At 51.6% G+C, this 25,341-nt stretch overlaps 2 protein-coding genes across 4 annotated transcripts in view; one reads left to right on the top strand and one right to left on the bottom strand.

Moving 5' to 3' along the window:
• The window catches only part of slc10a2 (solute carrier family 10 member 2), a 62,631-nt gene extending 38,169 nt beyond the window's left edge, over positions 1-24,462 (top strand). The window contains exons 5-6 of the mRNA XM_072476338.1: positions 11,985-12,142; positions 22,042-24,462. Of these exons, the coding sequence (XP_072332439.1) occupies positions 11,985-12,142; positions 22,042-22,298 (415 nt within the window). The 3' untranslated portion in view covers positions 22,299-24,462. The remainder of the gene's footprint in view (positions 1-11,984; positions 12,143-22,041) is intronic.
• nepro (nucleolus and neural progenitor protein) overlaps positions 22,011-25,341 on the bottom strand; it is a 28,881-nt gene continuing 25,550 nt past the window's right edge. For all 3 annotated transcript variants that reach the window (XM_072476335.1, XM_072476337.1, XM_072476336.1), the window contains one exon: positions 22,011-24,422. In XM_072476335.1, the coding sequence (XP_072332436.1) occupies positions 23,966-24,422 (457 nt within the window). In that variant the 3' untranslated portion in view covers positions 22,011-23,965. The remainder of the gene's footprint in view (positions 24,423-25,341) is intronic.

The raw sequence follows: 25,341 nt of genomic DNA, 5'->3' as shown, positions 1-25,341 counted from the left end.
GTGTGACTGTGAGTTTCCACCCTCCCCCCGCTCTGTGTGACTGTGAGTTACCCCCCTCCGCCTCCCCCCGCTCTATGTGACTGTGAGTTACCCCCCTCCCCCCGCTCTGTGTGACTGTGAGTCACCCCCCTCCCCCCGCTCTGTGTGACTGTGAGTTACCCCCCTCCCCCCCCTGCTCTTTGTGACTGTTAGTTGACCCCCTCCGCCCCACGCACTGTGTGACTGTGAGTTAGCCCCCTCCCCCCCCCTCTGTGTGACTGTGAGTTACCCCCCCCCGCTCTGTGTGACTGTGAGTTACCCCCCTCCCCCTGCTCTGTGTGACTGTGAGTTAGCCCCCTCCCCACCGCACTGTGTGACTGTGAGTTACCCCCTCCCCCCCCCCGCTCTGTGTGACTGAGTTACCCCTCTCCCCCCCCGCTCTGTGTGACTGTGAGTTAGCCCCCTACCCCCGTTCTGTGAGACTGTGAGTTACCCCCCTCACCCGCTCTGTGTGACTGTGCGTTGTACCCCTCCCCCCCGCTCTGTGTGACTGAGTTACCCCTCTCCCCACCGCTCCGTGTGACTGTGTTAGCCCCCTCCTCCCCGCTCTGTGTGACTGTGAGTTACACCCCTCCACCCCGCTCTGTGTGACTGTGAGTTACACCCCTCCACCCCGCTCTGTGTGACTGTGAGTTACGCCCCTCCCCTCCCCCCCACTCTGTGTGACTGTGAGTTACCCCCCTCCCCCCCGCTCTGTGTGACTGTGAGTTAAACCCCCTCCCACTGCTCTGTGTGACTGTGAGTTACTCCCTCCCCCACCTCTGTGTGACTGTGAGTTACCCCCCCTCCCCCCGCTCTGTGTGACAGTGAGTTACCCCCTCCCCCGCTCTGTGTGACTGTGAGTTACCCCCCTCCCCCTGCTCTGTGTGACTGAGTTCCCCCCCTCCCCCCCGCTCTGTGTGACTGTGAGTTACCCCCCTACCCCCGCTCTGTGTGACTGTGAGTTACCCCCTTCCCCCCCGCTCTGTGTGACTGTGAGTTACCCCCTTCCCCCCCGTTCTGTGTGACTGTGAGTTTCCACCCTCCCCCCCGCTCTGTGTGACTGTGAGTTACCCCCTTACCCCCGCTCTGTGTGACTGTGAGTTACCCCCTTCCCCCATCACTCTGTGTGACTGTGAGTTACCCCCCTCCCCCTGCTCTGTGTGACTGTGAGTTTCCACCCTCCCCCCCGCTCTGTGTGACTGTGAGTTACCCCCTTACCCCCGCTCTGTGTGACTGTGAGTTACCCCCCTTCCCCCCGCTCTGTGTGACTGTGAGTTTCCACCCTCCCCCCCGCTCTGTGTGACTGTGAGTTACCCCCCTCCGCCTCCCCCGCTCTGTGTGACTGTGAGTTACCCCCCTCCCCCCGCTCTGTGTGACTGTGAGTCATCCCCCTCCCCCCCGCTCTGTGTGACTGTGAGTTACCCCCCTCCCCCCCCTGCTCTTTGTGACTGTGAGTTACCCCCCTCCCCCCACTCTGTGTGACTGTGAGTTACCCCCTTCCCCCCCCGCTCTGTGTGACTGTGAGTTACCCCCCTTCCCCCCGCTCTGTGTGACTGTGAGTTTCCACCCTCCCCCCGCTCTGTGTGACTGTGAGTTACCCCCCTCCGCCTCCCCCCGCTCTATGTGACTGTGAGTTACCCCCCTCCCCCCGCTCTGTGTGACTGTGAGTCACCCCCCTCCCCCCGCTCTGTGTGACTGTGAGTTACCCCCCTCCCCCCCTGCTCTTTGTGACTGTTAGTTGACCCCCTCCGCCCCACGCACTGTGTGACTGTGAGTTACCCCCTCCCCCCCCCGCTCTGTGTGAATATGAGTTACCCCCCTGTAGCGCAACAATTACTCACTGAAGTCGAGAAGAGATGAAATCAATCGAGGCTTTATTAAGCAAGACTTGTTCCCCAGATGCTCAGTTACAGAACGCGGCTGCTGGGAGAACTCAAGCTCTTATACTCCATCTTCAGGGCGGAGCCAGGAGGCGGCAGATCCGACCAGGGCCCGGGACCTGTCAGCCAATAGCCTCGCGGCTTTACAGGTACCGTATTACCCCTAAACATGCCACCACATTCACCCCTTGTTAAAAAGAACCCGGCGGGGTGGTGGTTCCCATGGTGGTAGGGGTTTACAAAGGCTGGTCCTGGAACAAATTTCGAACAGTGGCTCTGCATTTAGCCCAACTGTTAACTATGTGCAAGTTCTGTCAGAATTATTATGTACAGGTTTTGTCAGAATCATTATGTACAGGTGTTGTCAGAGTTATTTACAAGTTTTTCTGGTGTCACGCGGATTCCACGAGTCGAGCGGGTGCCCTGGTCGTCCTCGTCGATCGCCTCAGCCCCGGTGGTGGTGCAGGTGCTGGCTCGGGCACTGTTGTCTCTGGGAGCGTTGCGCTGTTCGTTCCTGTTTCTTTACTCCTGGGCGGGCACGGTAGGAGGACCGATCCACCCGGGAAGGGGGCGGTCGTGGGGTGCGCCGGTGGCAGGGAGGGGGTGATCGGTGTTGGGAGTGTGTGTGTGTTTCCGGCGGGAGACCGTGTCCTGTCGGCCGTTGGGGTATGCCACGTAGGCGTACTGAGGGTTTGCGTGGAGAAGGTGAACCCTCTCGACCAACGGGTCCGATTTGTGCGCCCGCACATGCTTTCGGAGCAAGATGGGTCCTGGGGCTGCCAGCCAGGTCGGCAGCGACGTTCCGGAGGAGGAGTTCCTAGGGAAGACAAGGAGGCGCTCGTGAGGCGTTTGGTTAGTGGTGGTACACAACATCGACCAGATGGAGTGGAGGGCATCCGGGAGGACTTCCTGCCACCGGGAAACTGGGAGATTTCTGGACCGTAGGGCCAGTAGGACGGTCTTCCAGACCGTACCGTTCTCCCTCTCGACTTGCCCGTTCCCCCGGGGGTTGTAGCTGGTCGTCCTGCTCGAGGCAATGCCCTTGCTGAGCAGGAACTGACGCAGCTCATCGCTCATGAAGGAGGACCCCCTGTCACTATGGATGTATGCGGGGAAACCGAACAGTGTAAAGATGGTGCCGAGGGCTTTAATGACTGTGGTCGCTGTCATGTCGGGGCAGGGGATGGCAAAGGGGAAACGGGAGTACTCGTCCACCACGTTCAGGAAGTATGCGTTGCGGTCGGTGGAAGGGAGGGGGCCTTTGAAATCCAAACTGAGGCGTTCAAAGGGACGGGAAGCCTTTAGCAGGTGCGCTCTATCTGGCCTGAAAAAGTGTGGTTTGCACTCCGCGCAGATTTGGCACTTCCTGGTGACTGTACGGACCTCCTCCACGGAGTAGGGGAGGTTGCGGGACTTTATAAAATGGTAGAATCGAGTGACCCCCAGGTGGCAGAGGTCCTCGTGGAGGGCTTGGAGGCGGTCTACTTGTGCATTGGCACATGTGCCGCGGGATAGGGCATCGGACGGCTCGTTCAGCTTTCCGGGACGATACAAGATCTCATGGTTATAGGTGTGTGGTAGTATGCATTAGGGGTCATGTGGGACTGTGAAGCCATGATGTCATTGGCTGACAGATCCCGGGTCCTGGTTGGACGTTGACCTCTAGCTCCGTCCTGAAGGCGGAGTATAAGTACCTGGAGCCCTCCCCCGCAGGTAGTCTACTACTGAACTGCGAGGGAAACAGTCACGCTTAATAAAGCCTCATCGACTTCACTCTATTCGTCTCTCGGAGTCTTTGTGCGCTACAATTTATTAAGCGTGCCTAAAAAGGACTATGGAGCTCAGGATCATCCCGGAATGCCTGAGGATCAGCCCCCACGCAGTGAACGCGGCAGCAGCTTTCAAGCACTGGCAGACTTGTTTCGAGGCCTACCTCAGAACGGCCACCGGCCGGGTCACAGAAGACCAAAAACAACAGGTCCTGCACTCAAGGTTAAGCACGGAGATTTTCTCTTTCATCGAAGACGCAGAGGATTTCCAGACGGCGTTCGCAGCACTGAAAAGTCTCTATGTCCGCCCAGTAAACCAGATCTACGCTCGCTATCAACTCGCAACGAGACGGCAAAGTCCCGGAGAATCGATAGATGAATTCTACGCCGCGCTACTAATTTTGGGACGAGCTTGCAGCTGCCCGTCGGTGAACGCAAATGAACACACGGACATGTTAATGCGCGATGCTTTTGTGGCAGGTATGAACTCCTCCCAAATCCGCCAAAGACTTCTAGAAAAAGAGTCGCTAGGACTCTCAGAGGCACGGGCCCTAGCAGCCTCCCTAGACATGGCCCATTGGGCTCCGTACGTACCCGTCGCGACAAACCCACCCCCCCCCCCCGGACACCCCACAGGCTTGCGCGGTCCAAACACCAAGTCGCACCGGGGGCGCCCGCTGCTATTTCTGCGGCCAGGCGAAACACCCCCGGCAGCGCTGCCCGGCCCGCGCAGCGATCTGCAAGAGCTGCAGGAAAAAGGGCCATTTCGCGGTTGTGTGCCGGTCCCGCGAGGTCGCCGCTGTCCCGGGAGAACAGGGAGCCCTGCACACCGCTTACGCTCCCCAACCCCCCCAGCGCCCCATGTACGACCCGCAGGCGCAGCCACTCTGGGTCCCGACCACCGCGGTCCCGGGAGAACAGGGAGCCCTGCACGCCACTTACGCTCCCCAACCCCCCCCGCGCCCCATGTATGACCCGCCGGTTGCCTATATGTTTAATAATACACAGCAGGGTAAGATCAAAAATGACAAGATCTTGAGGTGGAGGATCGAGCTCTCCACCTATAATTACGAGATTTTGTATCGCCCGGGGAAGCTCAACGAGCCCCCTGATGCCCTATCCCGCGGTACATGTGCCAGCGCACAAGTGGATCGACACCGGGCTCTCCACTATGACCTCTGCCACCCGGGGGTCACCCGGTTCTTCCATTTTATCAAGGCCCGCAACCTGACCTACTCCATCGAGGAGGTCAGGACCGTCACCAGAGACTGCCAAGTCTGCGCAGAATGCAAGCCGCACTTCTCCCGGCCAGATCGAGCGCAACTGGTGAAGGCCTCCCGCCCCTTTGAACGCCTCCGCATGGACTTCAAAGGGCTACTCCCCTCCACCGACGGCAACACGTACTTTCTGAACATGATTGATGAGTACTCCCGGTTCCCTTTCGCCATCCCGTCCCCCGACATGACTTCTGCCACAGTAATCAAAGCCCTGCACAGCATCTTCACTCTGTTCGGTTTCCCCACCTATATCCACAGCGATCAGGGCTCTTTCATGAGCAATGAGCTGCGTCAGTTCCTGCTCAGCAAGGGCATCGCCTCGAGCAAGACGACCAGCTACAGCCCCCGGGGAAAGGGGCAGGTGGAGAGGGAAAACGGGACGGTCTGGAAGGCCGTCCTGCTAGCCGTGCGGTCTAAATATCTCCCAGTCTCCCGCTGGCAGGAGGTCCACCCCGACGCGCTCCAATCCATCTGATCGCTCTTCTGCACCGCGATTAATGAAACCCCTCACGAATGTGTGCTTGCCTTCACCAGGAAGTCCACCTCCGGAGTCTCGCTCCCAACATGGCTGATAGTTCCTGGACCCGTCCTCCCCCGGTAACCAAGTCGGCGCCCGGATCACCACCAGGACTGAGGCGATCGCAGAGGAGGGTCAAGGCCCCCGACAGACTTAACTTGTAATGTTTTACACCACCCCCGCCAGACTACTTTTTTAACAGGGAGTGAATGTGGTAGTCACCACTAGTGGCATATTATATGTATTACGGCACTGCCCATATATTAAAGGTACAACGGTAATCCCTTCCTGCTGGCTCCGCCCAGCAGGCGGTGTATAAAAGTGTGTGCTCACCAATGCTGCAGCCATTCTGGTTCCAGCTACAGGAGGCACCACATTCTGCTCAAAAAAGCCTTGATTGTTCCACCATTCTCGTCCTGTGGTAATTGACGGTGCATTACACATGCTGTACAGTCTCTTCAGACGCCGGTAATAAACCTCCTTGTCCAGACTGATGGCCATGGTTCCCGGTTCCCCCCCCCTCCTCCTCCTGACAGACACTGACTAGGCCTCAGGCCTCGGGCCTCCCTCTATCCCTCCTTCCCTCCAAATGGCGCCACATCCCCAGCCCGCCTGCACGGCGGCCGGCAGCCGGCGCACTCTTCCTCTCTGATTCTCAAGACGAAGCAACCCACTTGATTGCTCCCCCTTCCACAAACATTCAAACCCCCCACCACCTATGAACAGTGGCAGCCGTGTGTACGATCTACAAGATGCACAAACCCCCCACCCCACCCCGGCCAACTCCCCATCTGCAACCCCCACCGTTATACATATCTGCCTCGCTACAGGGTGCGGGACCTGGGTTGGCAGTAACAGTGGGCCTGATCCATGGGATAGAGGATAGTGACAACCCGCTCTGTGATGAGCTCTGGTGCTCTGCATCGTATAACAGCACCTGACACCTGCACAAGGTAGCACTTTCCATCATGCACCTGGGTGATCTCTGCATGTGAGTACTCATTCCATCACAGAATGTCATCCGATCCCTGGGGTGATGGTGGTGAGGCAGTCAGGGGGGGGGGGGGGGGTGGAGCCCAGGCCACCCACAACGTCTGCTCTTTCTTCCCTCCCCCCCACCAGCCCAGTAGTAATTCACCAAGGTTCCTCAGAGAGCAACTTCCAAACGCATGACCACTACCATCTAGGAGGACAAGAGCAGCAGATACCTGGGAACCCCACCACCTGGAGGTTCCCTTCCAAGTCATTCACCACCCTGACTTAGAATTTATCGCCATTCCTTCACTGTCGCTGGGGCAAAATCCTGGAACTACCTCCCTAACAGCACAGTGTGTGTACCTACACGTCAAGGACTGCAACGGTTCAAGAACCTCACCATCATCTTCTGAAGAGCAACTAGGGATGGGCAATAAATGCTGGCCTAACCAGCGATGCCCATATCCCGTAAATGGGTAAATAAAAAACATAACGCTCTACGAGCACCCGCAGATGACAGGCCGCTCTTAACAAACCAAAAGGGGTTCCACTCGATGAACGTGCAACTGATATGCGACCATCAGATGAGCATCATGCACGTCTGCGCTCGATACCAGGGCAGTGTGCCTTCATTCTGGCACACTCGACGGTTCATGACATGTTCTAGATGCTCCACAAAGCTGGGGGGTTGACTCCTGGGCATCAGGGACACATCGGTCGTGGCTCATGGCGCCTATCCTGATTGGCACAAACCAACGTGGAGAACCACTACAACGATGCCCATGCAGCGACCAGGGGTATGATCAAGCGGGGATTCAGCCTCCTAAAGATGTGGTTCAGGTGCCTGGACCGCTCTGGAGGGGTCCTCCAGTAAGACGCAGAGAGGATCACCCATATCGTGGCACCCTGCTGCATCCTCCACAGCATCGTGCAGCAGTGGGGCGATGAGTGGAGGAGGAGAATGAACACCAGTCCTACTCCGACGAGAAGGGTTTGGGTAGGGGGAGGATGAGCAGGACATGGGGCCCAGGCGGGCACGGAAGGCCGCACAACGTGTGCGCCAGGGCCAACACACTGAATGCTCTGATCTCCTACAGGTTCACCAACTAGGATGGAGGTACTGGCTAAGGGCACGGACACCACATCCCACCCCCATACCCCCCACCCCACCCCGGCCAACTCCCCATCTGCAACCCCCACCGTTATACATATCTGCCTCGCTACAGGGTGCGGGACCTGGGTTGGCAGTAACAGTGGGCCTGATCCATGGGATAGAGGATAGTGACAACCCGCTCTGTGATGAGCTCTGGTGCTCTGCATCGTATAACAGCACCTGACACCTGCACAAGGTAGCACTTTCCATCATGCACCTGGGTGATCTCTGCATGTGAGTACTCATTCCATCACAGAATGTCATCCGATCCCTGGGGTGATGGTGGTGAGGCAGTCAGGGGGGGGGGGGGGTGTGGAGCCCAGGCCACCCACAACGTCTGCTCTTTCTTCCCTCCCCCCCCACCAGCCCAGTCCAACCTACGCCTTGCACCCAGCTGACAGAGCACCGAACAGGTTGTAACAGTGTTAACAGATGTTTAATGTGCACAAGTATTTACAGAAGCGTACCCCAGCCCCGTCAACTTAACTCGTGACTAACTTCTTGACCTTACGAGCCCTAATGCTATGCCTATGTGGATCCCCAGGTGGTACAGCAGGAGTGGAGGCAGCCTGCTGTGATGCCCGCTCTGCGACCTGGGTCCCAGTTGGCAGCCGTCTTCTGGGGCGACCCAGCCTGGATGGGCTGGCTGCTGCTCGGGTGTCCCAGGCGGCGTAGTGCTGCCCTGTTCTGCCCGCTACCCATAAGATGCGCCAGGACAGGAGGGGTGAGTCCAAGATGCTGCAGTGTTCCAGCACCTCTCCTGAGGAAGTCACCGGCACGGGCCCCATCACCTTCTCCTCCCTCTAGGTGCCCGGTGGCCCTCAGGCTACTCCATGGGACGGGGGTGCGAGCGGAGCTAACCCCCGAGGCTCCCACACCACCTGCCGTAAACCATACTGGAGTCCCGCTCTGGTATCGTCCAGGTTCTGCATGCTCGCGGCCATGGAGCACAGGGAGTGGGCCAAGCTCCATCTGGGACTACACCAAATCACACTGTGACCCACCTTCTGGGTCTATGTCACATCGGCCAGTGACTATGCCATCTCTCTCTGGGACTGGGCCACCTCCCTCGTTGTCTGCCCCATGTCGGCCAGCATCTGGGCAAATCCGCCGACGTTCCCAGCCATGACCTGCTGTGACTGGGCCACACTGGCGCCATTGAACTTTCCAGGTGGCTGTGGCACATGGCTGCTTGTGAGGCAGCAGCCCTGTCCTGGGCCTCGGCCAGCGCCTGCACAGAAAGCCCCAGGCCATGGACATGCTGATCTTTAGCCAAAACCTTCCCCCCCAAAATCTCCACCACAGACCCTGCCCATGTGGTATTGACTTGGGTGGCATGCATGGTTGGCACCACCTCTTGTTGCTGCACGCGTATGGACTCCAACTGCGCGTGCAGGTACTGGATGGTCGCCGACAACCCCTAATGTACTTTCTGGCTCTGTGACTGCATCTCCACAATTAATGGGATCGTCTGTCCCAGAAGCTCAAAATCCATCTGGACGGCAGCTAGTTCCTCGGGTCGGCCCGCCCTCCGACCATCCGCACTCTCAGATGTTCCTACCTCCACCTAATATACCACAGCATGTATGTGGTACGCACCAGAGAGTGTCCTAGAAATCTCTTCACTAAGGTGCCCAACCAAGGTGAGTGTCTCTGGGATTATGGAGGCTGTTGGAGTCAGCTGTGCCAGGAGATCAGTATCATCCCTGGACTCGAGCTCACGCCGTCGGGAACTCGGCCCATCGGGGGTGGGCCTCAGGTAACGTCCTGAGGCCGTCCTGACGGTGTGCGGTGTACTCCGGTGTATGCCGTTTTGGAGGGGGCGGACCATCACAAAAGCGGCGATGCCCCCGATTGTGGTGCCAACATGGATTCTCCTGCCGATCGACGAACGCAATTTTGGCGTTGGAGACCGTAGAAGCCCGCCCTTGGTCTCAGGAATGGAGCCCGCCCAATGTCCATTCAATGTGTTCAGGGAAAATCCTCCTACCTGACCCTGGGCAATGTGTCAAATGTTTACATCTCAATGAGGACATTTCCCAACTGCAGCAGCACACCCGTAGAGCACGACAAGAACCACATTGTCAATGGTTGATTCATCCTTACTGTGATTTGGGCATGTGTCTAGAGAACCTACTTCCCTGTAGTGAGTACAAACCATCTCTATTTGATTCCACCTCCTGCACAAAGATCTCCAGTTCAGTGCCTCAGAGTCTTAAACTTGTTCCTTTCTCTATTGCCTTTGATTCTGAGATGAGCGTCCAAGTTCAGGACGACCAGGCCTCCCGTTCTTCTCCTCCTCTGCAGTGTTGTCTTAGGGATTCTTGGATCCCCCCCCCATACAAACACCATAAACATTTTATCTATTCTTAATACAAGTTATTTATAACGCATCTTGTCATTAGTGCACTGCTTGCTCTGCACTTTTAGGTTGGGATCATCTGCAAACTATCAAATTGCTTTGTAATTTGAATTGAGGCCATTTGCAACAGTGAGAAACACTGCTGGTCTCATCTCCAGTTCCTGGGCTAACTTGCTCAGTATTTCATCCCCATTCCAAAGTGACTCCTCTATTAAGTACTCCCTGTTTTCCACAGTTCAGGTGCCTTCTGACCCAAGGTTTATTGTGAATCCCTAGAGCACAGAGTTTAATCAAGCACCATTTTGTGTCAAAATTAATCAAATGCCTTCAGACATTTGGGTGCACCATGCCATAGGACTTACCACAGTTCACGAGGGATGTCATTTCCTCATCAACGCCCAACAAAAATTCCACAAAATTACATTTGGTGCTTATTTAATAGCTCCCACTCCACCCCACCTCACCTCATTCCCTTTTTCTGATTCTGTTAAGATACTTAGACATTCCTTTTTTTCAGTTCTGAAGATATGGGCTGAGAAAATAGATAGCCGACTCTTTCTACAGGTGTATGCTGGCCTGTTGTGTGTTCAACTTCCAGCTTTGGCAGTATTTGCTATTTATTTTTCAGAGGCGAATTCAGGATTCATAATAAGATAATAAGATATAGTTATCGAACTCTAATCGAAGAAACAAATTCAAATTTTTAAACTTATTGCTAAGTGATACTCTGAAATCTTCAATCAGTCAATGTCGCTGAACACAGTGTATAATCTTGTAGTGGAGTGCTAGCTTGCTATTTAAAAGTCGAGTTCATTATCTAATTAGCAAGCTTATGATCCTCCTTATTAGCATTTTAATTACTCTACGTGCAACAAATGCTTAATTTTAAGGGCTTTATGACCCAATAACAAGGGAATGTTTATGTTTTTAATGATTGTCCATTTTTTTGCTATGTATTTGTTCATGTATGCTTAACATAGATTTGTCAGACCAGTATAAAGTTCTAACCTCATTTTACATATACCACATTGAACTGAAAAATTGTTTTCCAAAGGAATCTAAATTCTTCTTCCTGATAGATGTTTTCACCCAATTCAATTTAAGGAACCAAACTTCTTCGTACATTTTGTTTTGTGAGATCAGTGCAATGCTAGATATTGGGCGCGATTCTCCACTCCCACGCCGGTTGGGAGAATCGCCTGGGCCGCCAAAATTTCCGTGGGACGCCGGTCCGACGCCCTCCCGCGATTCTCCCAAGCAGCGGGAACGGCCCGGTCGAGTTTCGCAGGCCGGAGAATCGCCGGAGACACCCAAAATGGCGATTCTCCGGCACCCCCGCTATTCTGAGGCCCGGATGGGCCGAGCGGCCAGGCCAAAACGGCGGGTTCACCCCCGGCGCCGTCCACACCTGGTCGCTGCAGTCGTGGGCGGTGCATGAACGCTGGGGGGGGCGGCCTGTGTGGGGGCGAGGGGGGATCCTGCACCGGGCTTCACCTGGAATGTGGGGTGGCCTGCGATCAGTGCCCCACCGATCGTCGGGCCGTCCTCTCTGAAGGAGGACCTCCTTCCTTCCGCGGCCCCGCAAGATCCGTCCCCCATCTTCTTGCGGGGCAGATTTAGAGAGGACGGCAACCACGCATGCGCGGGTTGGCGCCGGTCAACCCACGCATGCGCGGATGACGCCCGTTATGCGGCGCCGGCCACGTCATCTATGCGGCGCCGCTTTTACGCGGGCGACAAGGCCTGGCGCGTGTAGATGACGCGCCCCCGATCCTGGCCCATTGTCAGGGCCTGAATCGGTCGGGACCGGGGCCGTTCCACGCTGTCGTGAACCTCGTCGGCGTTCACGACGGCGCGGCCACTTCGGCGTGGGAGTGGAGAATCCCGCCCATTGTCTTGTTAATCATTCAACCAGTGCAGCACAGTGGCACAGTGGTTAGCATTGCTGCCTACGGCGCTGAGGACCTAGCTTCAAAAATCATTCAACCAGCGACTTCAACTCAACAATTACAATTTTCTTTATCTTACAGATGTCGTACTGTAGCTTTGGAGACTGGTGCACAGAACACTCAGCTCTGCACAACCATTGTCCAGCTCTCCTTTACACCAGAACAACTTGTGCTCATGTTCACATTTCCGCTCATCTACAGCGTTTTTCAAATTTTGTTTGCAGCTATACTGATTGGATGTAAGTCTCTGTTTTTTTTCCTTTGTCTTCAAGTAGATCATTGGCTAGAATTAAAACACATGGGAAGAAGCATATTAGACACAGATGCTCATTGCGAGAAAAATAATTCAGATTTTTTTTTGATAAACAATTTTAATGAGATATTTTTGGCATTACAAACAGTATAAAAATAATGTACAAAGAGCAATAAACATAGTGCAATCACCGACTCCCATCCCGCCAAGACCCGCCTAATTGACCCCCCCCCCAATTAAGCTGACGCTTAATTCTTTGCGAAGAAGTTGATGAATGGTTGCCACCTTCAGGTGAACCTTAACAATGACCCTCTCAAGGCGAACTTAATCTTCTCTCGGCCTAGAAAGCTCACCATGTCAGTTAGCCAGGTCTCCGACTTCGGGGGTTTGAGTCCCTCCAATCTAGCTACCAGGGAAGCAAAGGCTAAGGGGCGAGGTTCTCCGACCCCCGCCGGGTTGGAGAATCGCCGGGGGCTGGCGTGAATCCCGCCCCCGCCAGTTGCCGAATTCTCCGGCACCGGATATTCGGCGGGGGCGGGAATCGCGCCGCACCGGTTGGCGGCCACCCCCCCCCCCCCCCCCCCCCCCCCCCCGCGATTCTCCGGCCCTCCCGCTGCTAAAATGCCTGTCCCGCCGGCGTAGATTAAACCACCTACCTTACCGGCGCGAGCGGGCTCCGGGGTCCTGGGGGGGGGGGGTGCTGGGAAATCTGGCCCTGGGGGGTGCCCCCACAGTGGCCTGGCCCGCGATCGGGCCCACCGATCCGCAGGCTGGCCTGTGCCGTGGGGGCACTCTTTCCCTTCCGCCTTCGCCACAGTCTCCACCATGGCAGAGGCGGAAGAGACTCCCTCCATTGCACATGTGCGGGAATACCGTCAGCGGCCGCTAACGCTCCCGCGCATGCGCCGCCCGGAGATGTCATTTCCGCGCCAGCTGGCGGGGCGGAAATTCATCCGGCGCCGGCCTAGCCTCTTAAGGTTGGGGCTCAGCCCCCAAAGATGCGGAGCATTCCGCACCTTTGGGGCGGCACGATGCCCGACTGATTTGCGCCGTTTTGGGCGCCAGTCGGCGGACATCGCGCCGATACCGGAGAATTTCGCCCAAAACGCCAGCCTCTTTCTCCTCCTGGACTCTCGGGTCCTTCGCAACCCCAAATTTCGCCACCTCTGGACTCATTGCTACCCTTGTTTTCAATACTCTGGACATGACGTCCGCAAACCCCTGCCAATATCCCCTAAGTTTTGGACACGCCCAAAACATGTGAACATGGTTTGCTGGTTTTTGCACACCTTTTCTCTATCCCAAAAAATCTACTCATCCGGGCCACTGTCATGTGGGCCCGGTGGACCACCTTGAATTGGATCAAGCTGAGCCTGGCTCATGTTGCGGTCACGTTGACTCTGTTCAACGCGTCCGCCCATAAGCCATCCTCCATCTCACCACCAAGCTCTTCCTCCCGCTTACGCTTCAGCTCCTCAGTCTGCATCTCCTCCGCCCCCATGAGGTCTTTGTAGATGTCCGAGATGCTCCCCTCCCCCACCCATCCTCTAGACACGACCCTATCCTGGATCCCCCTGAGTGACAGGCATGGGAAGGATGATACCTGCCTACGCAGAAAGTCCCGCACCTGTAAATATCTAAATTTGCTCCAACGCCCTCAAGCTAGGGAAAGCTCCCCTCTAAAAACAAATCCCCCATCTTCTCAATTCCCACCCTTCGCCATACTCGTAACCCCCCATCCAAGCTCCCCGGGGCAAACCGGTGGTTGTCACATATTGGGGACCAGACCAATGCTCCCACTGCTCCAGCGTACCTCCTCCACTGACTCCAAATTCTCAGTGCCGCCACCACTACGGGGCTGGTGGAGTACCGCGCCGGTGGGAACGGCAGAGGTGCCGTTACCAACACCCCCAGACTGGTGCCCCTACACGAGGCTGCCTCCATCCGCTCCCAAACTGACCCCGCCCCCACCACCCACTTCCTGATCATGGCTATGTTAGCCGCCCAGTAGTAATTGTTCAAATTCGGCAGCGCAAGCCCCCCCTCCCCCCGATTCCGCTCGAGCATCACCTTCTTCACTCACAGGGACTTACCCGCCCACACAAAGCCCAGGATGATCTTATTGACCCTCTTAAAAAAGGACCGCGGAATGAAAATTAGGAGACATTGAAATACGAACAGAAATCTCGGTAGGACTGTTATTTTGACCGTCTGCACTCTCCCAGCTAGCAACAGCGGCAGCGCATCCCATCTCCGAAACTCGCCCTTCATCTGTTCGACCAACCGGGACAAGTTCAACTTGTGTAACCAGCCCCAGTCGCGCGCCACTTGTATCCCTAAGTACCTGAAACTGTCCCCTACTAACGTAAACGGCAGCTCCCCCAGCTGACCCTCCTGACCCCTCACCTGGACTACAAACACCTTTCTCTTTGCCACATTCAGTTTATACCCCGAAAACCGTCCAAATTCCCCACAATCGCCATAATTTCACCCATCCCTGCACCTGGATCCGATATGTATAAGAGCAGGTCGTCCGCATACAGCGAGCCTCTATGTTCCACCCCATCCCAGAATCAGCCCCTTCCAGCCCCTTGAAGCTCTCAGAGCAAGCGAACAGCAGTGGGGAGAGGGGGCATCCCTGTCTTGTCCCTCGGTACAGTCTAAAATAGTCCGAGATCTTCCTATTCGTCCTTACACTAGTCTCCGGGGCCTGGTACAACAGCCTGACCCAGTCGATAAAGCCCTTTCTGAACCCAAATCGTCCCAGCACCTCCCATAAATAGCCCCACTCCACCCGGTCAAACACCTTTTCCGCATCCATTGCCACAACTACCTCAACCTCCCTGCTCTCCGGGGGCATCATAATCACGTTCAGCAGCCTTCTTATATGGCCACCAACTGCCTGCCCTTGACAAACCTGGTTTGATCCTCCATAATCGCATCCGGCACACAATCTTCAATCCTGGAGGCCAAACGTTTGGCCAGCAACTTGGCATCCACATTAAGCAGTGAGATTGGCCTATATGACCCGCATAGCTCCGGGTTCTTGGCCCGCTTCAATATCAACGAGATAGTGGCCTGTGACATCGTCGGGGGCAGCACCCCTCTATCCCTCGCCTCATTAAAAACCTTGACCAGCAACGGCCCTAACATCCCCGAGGATTTCTTGTAGAATTCCACCGGATACCTCTCCGGCCCCAGGGCTTTACCCGACTGCATTGCTTCAAGCCCTCAACTATTTCTTCGGCCCTAATCGGGGCCCACAGCCCATCTACCTGCTCCCTACCAACTCTTGGGAAGGTCAGTCCGTCCAAAAAGCGTCTCATCCCCTCCGGCCCCATGGGGGGTTCCGAGCAATAGAGCCTACTATAAAAGTCCCTGAACGCCCTGTTTAGCCTTGCCAACTCCCCGAACAAGTTCCCATCCCCATCGACCACCCTCTCTATTTCCCTGGCCGCCTCCCTCTTCCTAAGCTGCTGTGCCAGCATTCTGCTGGCCTTCTTCCAGTGTTCGTAAAACGCACCCCTCGCCTTCCTAAGCTGCTCCACTGCCCTACCTGTGGACAGCACCCCAAACTCCGCCTGCAGCCTCCGACGTTCCCTTAAGAGTTCCACCCCCGGGGTCACCACATACCTCCTGCCTATCTGCAAGATATCTGTCCGTTTCTGCCCTATCCGTCCTGTCCCTATGATCCCGGATCAAAATCAGCTCCCCTCTCACCACTGCCTTCAGTGCCTCCAGGCCACTGCTGCTGAGACTTCCCCCATTAACCTGCAGGTAATTCTGCTTGCACTTCCTCAGCCTCTCGCACACCGCCTCGTCCGCCAACATCCCCACCTCTAACTTCCATTGCGGGCGCTGGAAGCTCTCCTCACTAACCTGCAGTTCCACTCAGTGTGGGGCATGATCCGAAATAGCAATGGCCGAATATCCTGTGTCCACCACCCCCGCTAGTAAATCCCTGCTCAAAATGAAAAAGTCTATCCGGGAATAAACCTTGTGAACATGCAAATAAAAAGAAAACTCCTTCCCCGTCGGCTGCCTGAACCTCCATGGGTCGACCCCCCTCCCCCCCCCCCCCCCCCCCCCCCCCCCCCCCCCCCCCCCCCCCATCTGCTCCATGAACCGAAAGCTTTGACAAAGAGTCATCGGACTCGAAACATTAGCTCTTTTCTCTCCCTACAGATGCTGTCAGACTTGCTGAGATTTTCCAGCATTTTCTCTTTCGTTTCAGATTCCAGCATCCGCAGTAATTTGCTTTTATGCTTTGCTCCATGAACCCTATCAGTTCCTTTGCCATTGCTGGCACCCTACCCATTTTCGAACACGACCGGTCCAGGCCGGGATCGATGACTGTATTAAAATCCCCTCCAATAAACAACTTGCGAGAGTCCAGATCAGGTATCTTCCCCAGCAACCTTTATAAATTCCACGTCATCCCAATTTGGCGCGTACACATTAACCAAAACTACCTTCCTCCCCTCCAGCTTACTGCTAACCATGACATAACGGCCGCCCCGTCCGAGACTATACTGTCCACCTGAAATTGCACCCGCTTGTTGATCAAAATCGCAACCCCTCTAGTCTTGGTGTCCAGCCCCGAATGAAAGACCTGACTGACCCAACCCTTCCTTAGCCTGACTTGATCCGCCACTTTCAGGTGTGTCTCCTGCAACATCACCACGTCCGCCTTCAGAGCCCTCAGATGCGCGAACACATCTTGACCGGCCCGTTCAATCCTCTAACATTCCAGGTGATCAGCCTAGTTGGGGGGCACTGTGCCCCCCCCCCCTTCCGCTGATCAGCCATCCCCTTTCCTGGGCACGCCACCAGCCCATGCGCCGCGCCTCTATCTGCCCGCCTCCTGGCAGCCCCCACCCCCGACCTCCTCCCTGTCCCGAAACCTAAGTCCCTCCCTCGTCAGCAGAGTAACTCCCCTCCCTTCCCCCCCCCCCCAGCAACAACACTTTGTAACCTAACCCCTGCCATAGACTAATCCTATGCACACCCCCCACTTGCTTCCGTAGACTTCACCCAGCTAGCCTGGTGGCCCTCGCCTCCGGTGTCAAGAAGTCTCACACCTATTGCTCCCTCACTCCCCTCCCTCCGCCCATCGAAACCACTTCCCTCATCAAACCGACCCCAAACAATCGCCCAATTAACATAAGAGACAACCCCAAAAAAACCCACACAGAAAACTCCCACAATAGTGTAAATAAAAGTAATACAAAGTAAAAAGCCCCACTAGCCACCCCAACCAACACACCGAAAACCCACAGAAACCGAATAACTTTTACTTCCCCCTTCTTCAACCAAATTCAAATACAGAAGAGAAACGACAATAGAAACATATAAATATCACTCAAAAAGTTGCAACTTAAAACGCCAAGTTCTCAGTTCAGCACCAGCCCTTTCCTCTTGGCAAAGTCCATCGCGTCTTCGGGCGACTCAAAATAATGGTGCTGGTCCTCGTGCATAACCCAAAGATGCGCGGGTATAACAGTCCAAATTTCACCCGCTTCTTGAACAGGATCGCCTTAACTTGGTTAAAACCTGCCCTCCTTCTGGCCACCTCCACGCTCAAATCCTGGTAAACACGCAAAATGCTGTTGTCCCATTTGCAGCTACGCGTACACTTGGTCCACTGGAGAACACACTCCTTGTGCAGGAACCTGTGCAGCTGGACCACCATCGCCCTTGGGGTGGGGGGGGGGGGGGGGGGGGGGGGGGGGGGGGGAGGGGGGCCCGGGGGGGTCCCCCCGACCGTGGCTTCCTTGCCAGCACTCTGTACACCCTGTCCACCTCCAACTGTCGGGGAAAAGCCCCCTCCCCCAGAAGCTTCTGAAACATACGCGCCACAAACGCGCCAGCATCAGCCCCCTCCGGGAGACCGACAATTCTCTAACTGCCGAGCTCTATTCTCCAGGTCCCCTACCTTCTTCAGCAGCCATTTTTGCTGATCTTTCAGCATCCCCACCTCCAGCTCCACCACCATTTGGTGCTCCTCCTGGTCCGCCAGCGCTTTCTCCAGCTTCTGAATCGTCCATATCCTGGTCATCCAGCCTGCGCTCCAGCCGATCGATCGGTTCCTTTATCGGATCAAGACAGTCCCGTTTCTGCCTAGCGGAGCCCTCTTGAATGACCTGCATCAGCTCCTCCGTTGATGGTTGGGCTGTCGCAGCAGGGGTCTGAACATCGGCCATATTGTCTTCTGCTGCAACCTCCACCCAGCCTTTGCTTGTCTTCCTATTTCTCTCTTTTCGATCCCTTGGGGTTCTTCGTTCCATACACCAATGTGTGGAACCAGCGCCAGATTGACTTCGTCTTCAAAGCCAGCGCTCAAAAACGCAAAAAAGTCAGGGGAAAAGGTCCAAAGGTCCAGCCAGAGCGGGAGCCACCAAATGCACGACTTACTCATAGCCGCCACTGGAAGAATAATACAGATTTTGACAAACACTGGGCAGGCCAAAGCTGTACAGACCAAAGACAGGTTGTCCCAGCATTGAGCTGGTACCAGTGCCCTTGCACAGCGGGTAATTAATTTATGAGAAGGGGTTTTAAATTAATAAAGCATGATGGAATGACAAACTGGGGCGGCATGGTGGTACAGTGGTTAGCACTGCTGCCTCACAGCTCCAGGGATCCAGGTTCGATTCTGACCTCGGTGACTGGCTGTGTGCAGTTTACACTTTCTCCCCGTGTCTGTGTGGGTTTCCTCCCACAGTCCAAAGATGTGCAGGTTAGGTGGATTGGCCATGATAAATTGCCCTAGGTGGGGTTAGTGTGGGGTTTGGGCCTAGATTGGGTGCTCTTTCAGAGGGCGGGTGCAGACTCGATGGACCGAATGGTCTCCTTCTGCACTGTAGGGATTCTATGATCCTATAATTTATGCATTTTGTATACCGTTTTTTTTAGTTTTATGCTGACCGTTATCTCTTTTGTTGTCCATGGTTGTTTTTTCGTGAAGTTTTGCTTTTCCCCCTCAGAGGTGAAAACTGGTCCTGTATTGCTTTAAACGTTTCCTTAAACATCTTTCACTGTTCTTCAGTTGTTTTACCCAATAGCACATTTTCCCAGTTTACTGTGGGCAGTCTCCGTCTCATCTCATATTACATATGATCCCTATCTGATAAATGTTCACACCATTATGTCACTAATCAAATCAGACTCATTACTAAATCCAATTTTGTTTGTCCCTTGTTGCATCCAGGATATATTGATGGAGGAAATCATCCCTGACACACTCCAGAGATTCACTACCTTTCTGACAGATGCTTGACTGCCTCTCCCAATCTATGCTAAAGTTAAAATCCCCATTAATACTATTTTGCCGCCGCCGGCATGGTGGCGTTGTGGTTAGCACTGCTGCCTCACGGCAATGAGGACCCGGGTTTGATCCCGGCCCCGGGTCACTGTCCACGTGGAGTTTACACATCCTTCCCATGTCTGTGTGGGCCTCACTCCCACAACCCAAAGATGTGCAGGGTAGGTGGATTGGCCAGTCTAAATTTCCCCATTAACTGGAAAAAAATTAGATACTCTAAATTTATTTTTAAAATACTGCTTTGTAGTTGTGACACACTTGCCTAATTTCTGCATTTATAAAATCTAACACCTCCAAGCTGCTAACAGGGGGTCTATACACACTTAATACAATTTTTGATCCTTTACTGTTCCTCAGTTCCACCCACAAGGTCTCCGCTGGATGCTTTCCCCTCATTATATCCACTCACCAATGAATTTTTTTGTTTCTAATCAGTAAGGCTACTCCACTTTCTCCCCCATTCCCAATTTCCCCTATCCTTCCTGGTTTTGTTCCCAGTCCTGACCAACCCGCAGCCATGTCTCAGTAATGGATACTATATCATAATCTCCAATTTGAATTTGTGCCTGCAGCCAATTTATTCCTTACACTCGATGCATAATATAGAACTCTTATGTGGGCCATACACTCTCACCTGTTCCTCAGCACTGATGCTTTATTTGCCTGTTTATTATTTCTCTCTTCTGGTTTAATCAATATATTTCTGATAGTTAAGCCATTATCTGCCGTACCTGAAGTAGGATTCCCGTTTCTTAGCTCTGTCCTGTGACTTGTTTTTGAAAATGTATTGACTTCCGCCGAGGCCTCCCCCTATTTACTAGTTGATAGATGAATAGTAGTGAAAAATAATCTTAAAATCAGGAGATCAGGAAGTCGAATCTGGATGTGAGATTAGAAATAACAAAGTGCTAGGGAATGCTGCTGTGTTATAGGACCTCTAAGAGCAGTTATAACACTGGATGGAGCATGAAGCAAGAATTAATTGGGGCTTGGGGCTTGAAACAAAGGCAATATAATATGATAATCATGGGAGATTTTAATCTTCATATAGACTTGACTGATCAAATTGATAAAGACAGTCTGGAAGGTGAGTTTGCAGAATGCTTTCCTGCAATAAATGTTTTTATTCATTCATGGGATGTGAATGACACTGGCAAGACCAATATTTATTACCGATCCTTAATTGCTTAAGACAAGCGATTAAGTCATGAGTAATTAGTAATCACATCAGAAAAGATCTTGAATTCCATACTATGTTTGAGTGACACACTCAAATCCAAAGCAAAAATCTTAAAAGCTTAAAATACCTCATAGGTATGAGGGGAGAGCAGGGCGAAAGTAAAGACTGATTGGTAAATAGACTAAATGATATGGCAGCAATAAAGAGTGGGAAACATTTAAGTAAATGATTCAAAGTTAATTCTATGATAAAAAATATGTTCTCTTAAAAAGAAAAAAATCAGTGAGAAATCCATTTGTGGCTTATCAGCCCGAACAAGTTGCTGACAGCATTTTTGGGGTTCTCCAGGCCCTAATTCTGTCTGAAGATTATGGTGGACACCACATTTGCCCTTGTATAGTGATTCAGATATTATATTCATCCAAGTATTAAAATCACCAATCAAATAGGAGTTAGAAGCAGCAGGAATTCTATTGCAGAATCCATGCAGAAAGAGACCCCCCCCCCCCCCCCCGGAAACAGCACCCTACCTAGGCCCACTCCCCCCGCCCTATCCCCGTAACCCCACCTAATTTGCACATATTTGGACACCAAGGGGCATTTTAGCATGGCCAATCCACCTAACCTGCACATCTTTGGCCAGTGGGAACTAGAGTCCCTGGTGCTACGAGGCAGCAGTGCTAACCACTGTGCCACCCTGTCTCCTTTAATGTTAGGATCCACGTTTGAGGTGGACATCTGATTCAGAGCCCATTGGATACTGACAACGGGATCAGGTCTTCTTGGGTACTGCCTGATCATCCTACCCCAAAGCTGTATTCCAGATTAAAGGGGCTGGTTTAGCTCACTGGGCCAAATCGCTGGCTTTTAAAGCAGACCAAGGCAGGCCAGCAGCACGGTTCAATTCCCGTACCAGCCTCCCCGAACTGGCGACGGAATGCGGCGACTCTGGGCTTTTCACAGTAACTTCATTGAAGCCTACTTGTGACATTAAGCGATTTTCATTTTTTCATTTCAATTTCCTGCATAAGCGTCTGGCCCTTTCCTGACTGATGGGCTCCCAGTTCACTGGCATGGCCCCTCCCTTACTTTTTTAAAATTCTTATGGGTCTTGTCTCTTGCCCATCCCACATTTCCTTCACATCACCTGCTCGTGTCTTCAGGCATTTTTGCACTATGCTTTGGCACTCCCAACCCTGCCTTTCCCTTTCTATTAGGATGCTCCTTAAAACCCTATTTGTTGAGCACGTACCTCCTCCAATGATGTGGTGTCCCTTCTCGTCTACTAATGCCTATGAAGTCACAGAATATGTGACCATATAAATGCAAAATAACATGAAGCACATGGACTGCAAGTCTAAACATTGTGTATTTTACTCAGTTTATCAACTTTACAAACGATACGGCAAGAGAACCACAGATGATTCGTCAGAATGTGCGAATGATGAAGAAAAACGTATTCCGGACAATGCTTTAACAAATGGAGGATTTCAAACAGATGAAATAGTATCCGGTGATGTCTTAACAAATGGGGGCCCCCATCTGGGAGAGAAATACCACGACGACATCTTGAAGGGGAAGCTCACAGCAGAGGAGAAGTCGCCAAGTTATGTCTTGAACACAAGTACAAACCTATAAAATATTTTGCTTAAATGTGTACATATGCTAAACATTATTCTTGATGAGGTCATTTGAGTTTTACCGAAATAGATGTTAATGAATGTTTTCTTTTTTGGAAGAACTAAATAAACCGGTACATTCTTATTGTGGGTTAATTGAACCTTGTCCTCCCTTTTGGAACCTCCCTTTCTCATGCTGCATCCAAGAGGGAGGATTGGAGCTTTTCAGGGGTAAATCTCAAAATGTAGTGTAACCGGCTAACCTAATACACTAAGGAATCCTACCTCCCAAACTATTCCCACTTCGATCAGTCATCATGCCTACTCACTTCTATTACTTTCCATGCATTAGCATAATGGTGTAGAAAAGAAAGAAACAACATCACTTTAACTAAAAATTGAGAAAACGGAGAGAGGAAAGCAGAATGGAAGGAGAAAGATAAATGAACAAGAATGATGGTTGTCCTCTTTAGTAACCAGTGTTCTGAGTTAGTGGGCTATATGACACTCTCCAGGGCCCAGCCAAAACATGTTTGAGAACCAGTCACTAACTTCAGTGAAGATTAATGCAGTTCCATCAGCAATATTTGACCAAAGATACTGGCAGATGATTGTGACTGCCTCCTGTCTTCCACATTTGTTTTAAAAATTACATGTTTTATTTAAATTATAAAGATTTATAATTTATCGATTTTTTGCATAGATATTTATTATGAAAATTCCAACTTTTTGTGCCATTACACAGTCATTTATTACAGTGTAATTTCAGAAATATGCACAAAATGAAGGGGAAGGGCATGATACATAAGGTGCTGATTTCACTACATGTGGCAACGCAAAGCGAGCTCTCCAGTCCTGACTGAGATAAGCACCACTCGGAACTGGTGAAAAATCTGGCTTTACACCACCGCAGACATAGCATTGAGGGTTGTCAAGATGAACTTAAAGCATGTCTAAGAGCTTGTACACTTTGGAGCTTAACAATTAAATCAAGAGATATTATCACAATGCTTTTTTGGTTACTCAGCCTCACATAAAATTGCAAATATATGAAATATTGCACAGTAATAAAATCAAGTTAAGTAAGAGTGCAGAAAAATTAGGTAATGGTCCATTTTGTGCAGTAGGGAAGTATCTTACAGTAGTTATATTAAGGCAAAGAAAACTGCTAAGATGATACCCATCCAAATTTATGCCAATTTTGTACAATTTTTTAAAATGACTATTTTAGAAATTAAAGCTAAATAGCAAGAGGAGACTAATGGAACCAACCTAGTTTTCATCAGGGAGAAAAGATTGAAGGATATGGCCCAGCTCAAATGTAGCAATAAATGCAATAAGTATAACAAACGATTAAAACTAATTACTACATCTGCAAACTCCAGGTGATACGAATGCAAAACTGAAAACCTGAAGGAAATTAGGATTTATTTCTTCCTCTTTTCCACCCTAACACACCCTCAAACAGTTTGAGAAAGGGAACAAAAACCATGGAGCCACTTTCTTGGACCTGAAACCTGGTTCTAAAGTTATTAGAACAGAATAGTCAAAGTGGCACAAGTTTGAGGCAGCATATAAATTATGCACTCTCTTTTCAAATCCATGCCAAGAGAAATGCACATCTCCGAGTTTGATAGGATTGTCAAATATTTTACCTGCCGTGGTTTTTAAATTTCAAGGAACAAACTATATCCCAATCGATGCAAAAATGTCATCAATATCATTGTCCACCTTGGGCAGAACTGCCGAACCTCCTCCCAAAGAACCTAGTGGGAGTGCCATATTCTTGAGATTCTGATACAAACCATTGTTTCCAACAAGTTCAGTAGGCATGTCTCCAGTAACACGCCGTCTCTTTATGGCAGCTCGTGTATCAGATACAAAATGTGGAGTGATTTGTAATGTCATTTTGCTTCTTTTCTTTGCATGAAGTCTAACCCTCATCCGTTTCTTCTTGAGTGAGCACTTATTTCTCCTTGGCAATACCTTGTATAATTTTGATTGTCTCATCTTATAGTTCTGGCGAAGGAACACTGTGCTCTTGCAATTTTTGAACACTTTATCTTGATGCAATTTTCCCCGAGACCTTTTAGTGAGATATCTGCAGATGGCCATTTTTATGAAATGGATCTTCTTTGGAAATCTATATTGTTAATGAAAATAAATACAGATATTGTTACTATTCAGCTTTCATGAGACTTATCATTTATTATAACTTTCATTCAGTTCATACATTTTTTCACTTCTGGCATGGGTTTGAATCTGGTCGAGTCTCTACTCTCACTCTTTATGCCACTGAAAGTTTTAAGTGCAATAGATTAGACCCTGAAGCTCATAATGCTATGGGAGAAAGCTATCCTCATTTCAGTAGTGTAAAGCAGAAGGGTGGCTAAAGTGGGAAACGGAAAAGGCGCACAGTTTCAGCGGTGGTTGGGTGAGATGAGAGACACTTAATATGGTCATACTAAACAGGCATTGCAGAAAATGTGGCCAAATTTCACAACAAGCAGTATTGCATTCCCTTCCTTTCCTTCTACCCCTAAGAAAAAGCACAACTGCTGTACAACTGGGATAGTGAATACCCACATTCAACAAGTGAGAATGACTTGACAACTTATAAGGCACGAGCAAATTCAGCTTTGAGGAAGGAGTTCTCCATTATTCCCAGCAGTGATCTGATTAAATGTTTAACAATCAATATGTTTTTATAGTTACAGGGAAAAGAAAATGACTCAACGTTTCACTGTCATGAACTTTGTTCAATCCTCCCAGAAGTGATTGTCTGAAACCATGAGTATTTCCTGGGTGGAGATTAATTATTAAAATTCACGGGATCTACATCTCATTTCAAATAAAAGTTACACACTATTATGTTTAGTCATTGCTTTATTTGCATCATAGCTATATATACATTCTTATAGTTTCAAAACCAAGACACAAGTATAGATCTAATACTTTAGTCAGGAATAATGTCCAGATTACTTGCAATTCCTTTACTGTTTTCAATGCAGCTGTTTCACCCAACCTGCCTTTTAAAAAGGTTGGTTGTAAAGTACTATTAA

The sequence above is a fragment of the Scyliorhinus torazame genome, chromosome 15 (genome assembly GCF_047496885.1).
Source record: "Scyliorhinus torazame isolate Kashiwa2021f chromosome 15, sScyTor2.1, whole genome shotgun sequence".
Taxonomy (NCBI): domain Eukaryota; kingdom Metazoa; phylum Chordata; class Chondrichthyes; order Carcharhiniformes; family Scyliorhinidae; genus Scyliorhinus; species Scyliorhinus torazame.
The sequence above is the reverse complement of the archived record's forward strand: the minus strand, read 5'-3'. Positions and strand labels throughout refer to the sequence as shown.